Genomic DNA, 7,146 nt, shown 5'->3' with positions numbered 1-7,146 from the left:
GTTCCTGCGAACCTCTAGCTTTTATTGCAGGTGTGTGTTGGCAGAAACTAAAGCTGTAATTGTCGTCTCCCTCTTTGTCTTCCAGGACTCAAATTTCATGAGTGCAACGGGCCTGTTGAGCGGCAGTGTGAAGCGGTTTTCCACAATGGTCCGATCTGGCAAAGACAATCGACGCCTCCTCTGCTACGTCTCCGGAGGGCTGRTCCTGGCCTTCTTTCTTCTCTATTACCTGGTTTCCAGGATCCAGAGCTGATTTCAGGAGAACATCGTCAACCCGTATTGTTATGAAACTCAGACTGACAAACCTTAGCTGATAGCCTTGAGTTGCCTCTAAGGTCCTCGTGCTAAGAAAAGACCTTTTTGATAAAAAGAAACTGGATGTATATATATGTATGTTTAGCAGAACTGATGTACAGCAGCTGGTATTTGCACCTGGGGAAACTGTAGWGGGTGTTGTTATGCTAAAGRACAGGGAACATGTCAACATGCCGATGCTTCCACAAGGAGCTAAGCGATTCCAAAGTGGAGCAGAAAGAAGGCTTCACTCAAACACATCAAGGAGGAGTTACCTCCAGCCCTGCTATGGTCATGCTTGCAGTCCAGGATCTACATGAAGTTTACACCTCGTGATTGTTTGAGAAGCGTCTAAACAGAATGGTTGATCCACTGCCGTCATGCTTCTGGTTCACCTCAGGTTTAAGTAAGCAGACTGAATTTACAAAGTGCTAGTCATGGATTCCAAAAGAAGGGTGGATGTAACTGAACATGTGATCACAGCTACAGCACACCAGGCTGGGATGCAACCAGAGCAGTAAAACCTTTATGTTCATACGGTCAGGTCTGTTAAGTCTGCTGATTCATTTTTTTTTTTTTTTTTAAATCCCAAGTTATAGAAATAATGATCAAGGATTTTTTGGGTCTTTACATTGCTATGAAAGAATGAACAGAGGAATTCTTGGCAATGTAAAAACTTGAGTCCCGTCCAAGCAAATTTACCTTCAGTAAACAACATTTAATGTTGGTCACAAAAATTCCTGTTTTCTCTTGAAAAGGTCATTTCTTTTTGAGGGAAAATAGGTTTGTGAGCTCATAATGTAATAGTGGTTTAAAACCTGGTATTTTGTTTGATTTGATTTATTTATTTCAAACTGGTTTTTAAAAACAAGAATAAAAGGCAATGCATTCTGTTCAGTTTAATCCTTTAGTATGTGTGTATTAGACTGATTAGTACTTGTTAGTGGAGTCACAGGAGAACTAGGCTGGTGTGTTTAACTGATAAACTAAATAGCTCAAATAATTTGCCATTCCTATCAGCAAACTTACAAGATACTAAGTGTTACCATAATGTAATTTCCATGTTCTTTTTTTATGTTTTACTGTGTCTACTTCACCACTTATTAATATCACCCATTGTTAAATTTCCAGTTGGTTTTTAGCTTAATCTTTTTTCTAAGTATCCATAATAGAAAGTTTAGAGAACTGATTTTTTTTTTGTATTTACCTTTCCTCCTCTCACCCTCTCAAGTTTCCAGGTTTTTTAGGAATGTGTTAGTTTTAACAGCAGACTTTTTGATTTATCATTATTCATCATTAGCAAAACACAACACTGTCTTGAGAAAACCCCCCTGGGAGATTTAAATTTGAAACCTTTTCTGGTGAATTGTTATAGTCTAATAGGAAACTCCTGACATGTAATGCTTAATTTAGTATGAATGAAATTCAAACTCATTTTTCTCAATATGTCTAATGCACTGTGTAAAATACTGTCTGATTACTTCCTGCTCTCAGATTACCTAAATGAATTACTCTGCCAGTAAATGAATATTTCTCACTAATAATTTGATTGTTTCTTTGTGAATATAATGCTAACTTTTCAGATGTTTTAGAGGGCTCAAATGCATTATAGCAAAATTAATTACTGTGTTTCATTTAAATATTGATCATAAAATGTTCAAGATGTTCTAAGTTGTTTTCATAAAAAGTGCTTTGATATTTTGTTTCATTGCCTGTTTTGGTGGCATAACTGAAGCACATTGCACACATTAAGGGGAACAGTGAGCACTTTGTTACTCTTCGTCTGAATAGTACAGAGCACATCCACAGACATGTAACAAAGTAGAAAATATCAAAACTGATCAAAAGCCTCCACTTTTTCTTTTTACTGTTTTAACTCACTATTCCAGAAAGTTCTGCTGCACTACAAAGAAGCTTTTCATAGCAAAAACTTTTAATGCCTTAATCACAGATTTAAAAGAATTTGTTGTAAATATTATCTGCAAGTGATTTATTTTGCAGTTATTTTTATGTTGTATCCTGTTAAAATGCTTACATGGTTTTCCGTGGAGTTTAAATGGAGCTGTTTTGTTCTAAGTGTGTTCATAAGCAGATGTGAATGGATAATGTCATGTGTTCAGTGAAAGGGTTCACGGTTAGGGCTGACAAAGTTCATATTATGTTCTATTCGGGTAAATTTGTTGCAGCCAACAAAGATTTTTTTATTTTATGAATGATTTTGTAATTCAGTATGAWTAATGTTCCACCACAGGCAGCCCTGTGGAAGTGCAAACAAGGAATCTGCTCTGAAAGGCCAGGAAACTGAAACATAAAAATGAATAGAAGTCAAAAACACTGATTTTAAGACAATTATCAACGAGTTAGAGAACAAAGCATTGGTATTTTGATGATGTAAATATATTTTAATAATCGTTACTTGGATATACAAAATAAACATACRTCAATATCCGTCGCCCGTTATCCGTGTCTTACTGGAAGGTCGGCTGAAAAAAACACCCCTCTCCAGTTATATTTCTGTTTCCTGCCTTCTTTGTGAGTGGTGCAGAATGTCAATGTAGAGTTGGACTCATAAATCTTTGTGGTTTTATGTCTATGCCAAAAAAGGGAAGCTTAAGAGATCCATCATCGCTTAAGTACGAAATGCGCGTGCAAAATTGCTATTWTTCGCCCGTTTCTCCTCGGGTCAATTCGTACCAGTTCGGCACTTTCCGGTTTATCGCTTGCCGTAGGTTTGAAATAAAAAGAAATTACGATTGCCCTTTAGTTTTCCGGGTCAGCTCGTATATCGTAAGAGTTTTCCTGAGTTTCTGGTAAATATAGTTTATTTAATAAAATTTACTTTACGAGTTCCGTTAATTGTGCGTCGCTTTGGTCGAGGCTCCGGGAACCTCGGATCTGTTTCTTTGTTCCGCGGCCGCTCGGCCCTATTCGGTTCTTGTCGTTCCGCGGAAGAATGGACGAGGCAGCCTCGGCCACGAAGGCACTCGGGCTGGATGAACCGCCCATCGGTGGGTCGGTGGAGGGAGTGGGCTCGGATACGGAGTCGGAGGCCGAAGTCGCTCCGATGTCTGTGATAGCGGAACCGCGAAACATCGACATGAGAGCCGAGCACCTCCCGAACTCAGACGAGGCCGAAGCGGCATTCGCAGGTAGGCAGCAGCAGAAGGCCATGGCTGTTCAGGAGGGTTAACAGAGGGTTAGATGTAGTTAGCATAACAAGCGAATGTATTACTTTTTATTGGTTTAAATCACATAAAATCACAGGAGTATTCTGCATTTTAAAACAACCACCGAAACCTTGTGGTTGATATTTGGACCCAACTTCATTCAAATATGTTCCTGAAGTAATTTTAAGAGTCTCAGTGTAACAAATGTTCTTTCATTTTCCTGTAAGAAATATTTATAAATATAAATAGTAATACAAAATACAGATATTACTCATAAATATAATCCCGCAGCTATAAGTAAAAAATGTCAATATAGAAAATATATTGTGGAGGCTGCCTCAGTCATTAACCCCCACCCACCAAAAATATTACATTTAATCTACAATTACTTACAAAAGAAGACTTCAGAATTTAATGTGTTCCTCTCTTGCAATACAAAATGAAAAAATCAAAGAACTTGAAATAAATGGATACTGAACTTTGGTTACTAAAAATTGTCCTTTTAATTGTTTTAAAAATCGTGGAAGTTTGGAATTGTGTCATTTCACTTTGAGGTAAAAAAAAAAAAAAAAAGACAGTTTACCATAATATTTATGCCAGTAGTCAGTATATTTTAAACTTCTCATTGAAACTGTGGAATACAAAGAGAGTTTGCGACAAATAGTACATTCATTTTGTACCCATTGTGAGGTCACAATACTCTTTCAGTGTTCCAGTCTTATTTTATTGAAAAATATTGAACAATACCCAATGWCACAAACTTATTTTACTGGCACATGAGATAGTGCGCWCAAATATAAATATAAAGTTTAGGCAATAGAAGGCCAATCTTGTCTAACTTTACAGAGGTAGATAAGATSGGTTGATATGGTCGGTTTCMCATGCAAGTTTTGGCTGATCACCCAAAATTAATGAAATTGGGCYGWTTSSTCGATTCACCCCAAGTTTCAATCTTAAATTCATCAACATAGWGGAATTAACATGTTAATACAAGCTTTTATTGTGTGCCATACTTTCAGCTGTGAAACTGGTTTGACTTCATTTCACAGTCCTGTCTTTATTCAYAGAAAAAATTTGTTGTAGTTTTTCTTGGACCTCAGTGATTTTTATCTTTTGYGGCTGATCAGAGGTGGCTGCAGTGACCGTGGCGGATGTTCAGGCTGCAGAGGACAATGTTTTCACCACCACAGTCGCTACGTCCGCAAGCCTTCCTGAGCACGTTCTGGTAAATAACACCTCACTGCTCACATCTCTCCAGGGACTCATGTTTAATTTGTAAGATTACTTCATGGAGGAATAAAAGTGAAAGTCCACTTTCACATAATTTATTCTGACATCATAAATATTGTTGTGGGACTTGTGAAAAAGAATTTGTCTAGAAATTCAAAAATCCAACATTAATATCTGAATTGAAAAAAATTCTATATTGGTGACAATGTGCCTGACCCCTACGGGCAGATCTATTGATTATAGTTCTATGCTTTGTGCTCATTCATCATTTATTCTACACTATATTTATAATTCCTAATTGCACTTTCTGAACCATTTGAAAGGTTTGTTGCAGGTCATTTTTCACGTGTTTGACCAAAGTAGTCAACCTGTTGTTTTGGTCACTTTCAGTTTCTTTATTATTTAATTTAAATTAGATGTTCTACTCCTAATTGATTGACTGAACAAATTAAAGTTGTGTTGTTTTTTCATGTTAGACCAAGCTTGTGAATCCTTTGGTGCATTTAAGAGTACTGTACTGGTGCAAAGTTATCACATATGTTTGTAATTCACTCCATCCATCCGTCCGTCCGTCCATTTATTGATTTATTTATTTATTTTCTTTACACCCTTGTTCCTAAGTGGGGTCGGAAGGGGTGTCAATCTCCATTCCGGGCGAGATCACTGCATTTATATCTGTGTTAAAAAAAAAGACAGAAAACATTTTAAGTCAGTTCTGCACTTTTTTTCTGTATCGGATCGCCATCAGCCGATGCTAAACCTCAGATATCTGTGTGGTATGGGAAGTGAATATCATTTACAGCATGTTATTGTTTGACTGTGTGCTGTGTTTGTGTGCTTACAGAGTGGCAGGACCACTCTGCAGCTGAGTGAAGGGCTCAGTACCCAGAAGGCCACCCTGATTGTGGTTCACACTGATGGCAGCATCGTGGAAGCAACAGGCCTCAAATCTGCTGCCACCATCACATCCGGTGTGCTGCACTGTCCTGGCAGGACGATGCTTTTTTTTTTTTTACCAGCAAGCAAAAAATTATCACAAATGATTCATATCCCTCTGTGTCCGTCTGTCAGGCCCTCAGACTCCACCCACTCCTCTGACTCCGCTGCAGGACAAAGACTCTTGCTCCAAATACAACTGGGACCCGTCGGTATACAACAAYGAGCTGCCGGTCCGCTGCAGGAATACGAGCGGAGTCCTGTACAAGAACCGACTGGGATCAGGTGACATCTTGTGAAAAACTGTGGCTTTTGTTTTGTGGTATCAGCACAAATCTGGTGTGTCTACCTGCCTCTATGTATAAGTGGGGCTCAGCTTTTTGAATTTAATTTAAAAAACAAGTTACATTTTTTAAATAATATACTGGCATCCTTTTCATTTTCCAATATCTGATTGCATTTTCTGTCAGTATTAATATATTGGTCCAAATCTTCATATCAGTGCATCCTTACCTAGTTCAATATGTTTTAGTCCTGGGTTTGCAGAGCACAATGGTTAAGTATCGGTGATTAATAGCTGCTGAAGCCTTGAGAAATGCGAAATCATAGCAAAGTTAGGAAGAAGTTATGGAGACTCAGTAGATCAGGTAACCAGTGGGCAATCAGAAATGCCTGGACTCGATTGGTCAGCAGTTTTCCAGCAGAAACTGGAATTCATCCCAAAGCCAGACTTCTGAACATAAAGTGTGAGCTCCTGAGTTTGAAAATGAAATCTCTGCAGTCTGTTGTTACTATTAGTCTGTTTTTAAGTAAATTTTAGACATAAAATGTGATGAAAAACTCAAAGCCACAAGCACAAACTTACAGTTGGAGCAAAGGACCTTTTTAATTCTCTGCTCTTTCCATGTTCKTTTTTACGTTTCTCTGTTTATTTCACCATTTATTCATCTTATTCATTGTTAAATTTCCAATTGGTTTTAACTTGCCTTGTTTCCTCGAAGGATATACAATAGAAAGTTTAGGCAACTAAATATTTTTTTGTATTTTCGTTTTTCCCCCCCCCCCACGCTCTTTGGTCATGTTGGATTAAACAGCAGACTTTTATATATCGATTGTTTGATCAATATTCATCATCAGCAAATTACAACACAGTCTTGTTTGCGTTATTCCTGATGTTTTCCATGCTAAAATGGTTCTGCATCGTTCAGGGGGCAAAGGTCGTTGTATCAAACACAACCAGCAGTGGTTTGCTCCGACTGAGTTTGAAGCTTTAGCAGGAAGAGCGAGCAGCAAAGACTGGAAGAGGAGCATCAGATACGCTGGCCGACCTCTGCTCTGCCTCATACAGGTACTGAACTGTGCAACAGCTACACTGTAGGACCGCAACTGTACTGAACGCTTTCATGGTCTCATGGTGTGTGTTTTACTATTTCATTCAGAGTCTAAGCAGAAAGTTGGAATACATCTCTGCCTCCTCAGTATTTAAACTTGTTTGTACGTGTGTGTGTGTGTGTGTGTG

The 7,146-nt window shown here is 38.2% G+C and overlaps 1 protein-coding gene across 1 annotated transcript in view; it reads left to right on the top strand.

Annotated features, from left to right (window-relative positions):
• The first annotated feature begins 2,998 nt into the window (after positions 1–2,998).
• deaf1 (DEAF1 transcription factor) overlaps positions 2,999–7,146 on the top strand; it is a 10,867-nt gene continuing 6,719 nt past the window's right edge. Inside the window, exons 1-5 of the mRNA XM_017305139.1 lie at positions 2,999–3,443; positions 4,589–4,686; positions 5,536–5,662; positions 5,763–5,912; positions 6,836–7,001. Of these exons, the coding sequence (XP_017160628.1) occupies positions 3,248–3,443; positions 4,589–4,686; positions 5,536–5,662; positions 5,763–5,912; positions 6,836–7,001 (737 nt within the window). The 5' untranslated portion in view covers positions 2,999–3,247. The remainder of the gene's footprint in view (positions 3,444–4,588; positions 4,687–5,535; positions 5,663–5,762; positions 5,913–6,835; positions 7,002–7,146) is intronic.

Source organism: Poecilia reticulata, linkage group LG6 (assembly GCF_000633615.1).
Source record: "Poecilia reticulata strain Guanapo linkage group LG6, Guppy_female_1.0+MT, whole genome shotgun sequence".
NCBI lineage: Eukaryota > Metazoa > Chordata > Actinopteri > Cyprinodontiformes > Poeciliidae > Poecilia > Poecilia reticulata.
The sequence above is the reverse complement of the archived record's forward strand: the minus strand, read 5'-3'. Positions and strand labels throughout refer to the sequence as shown.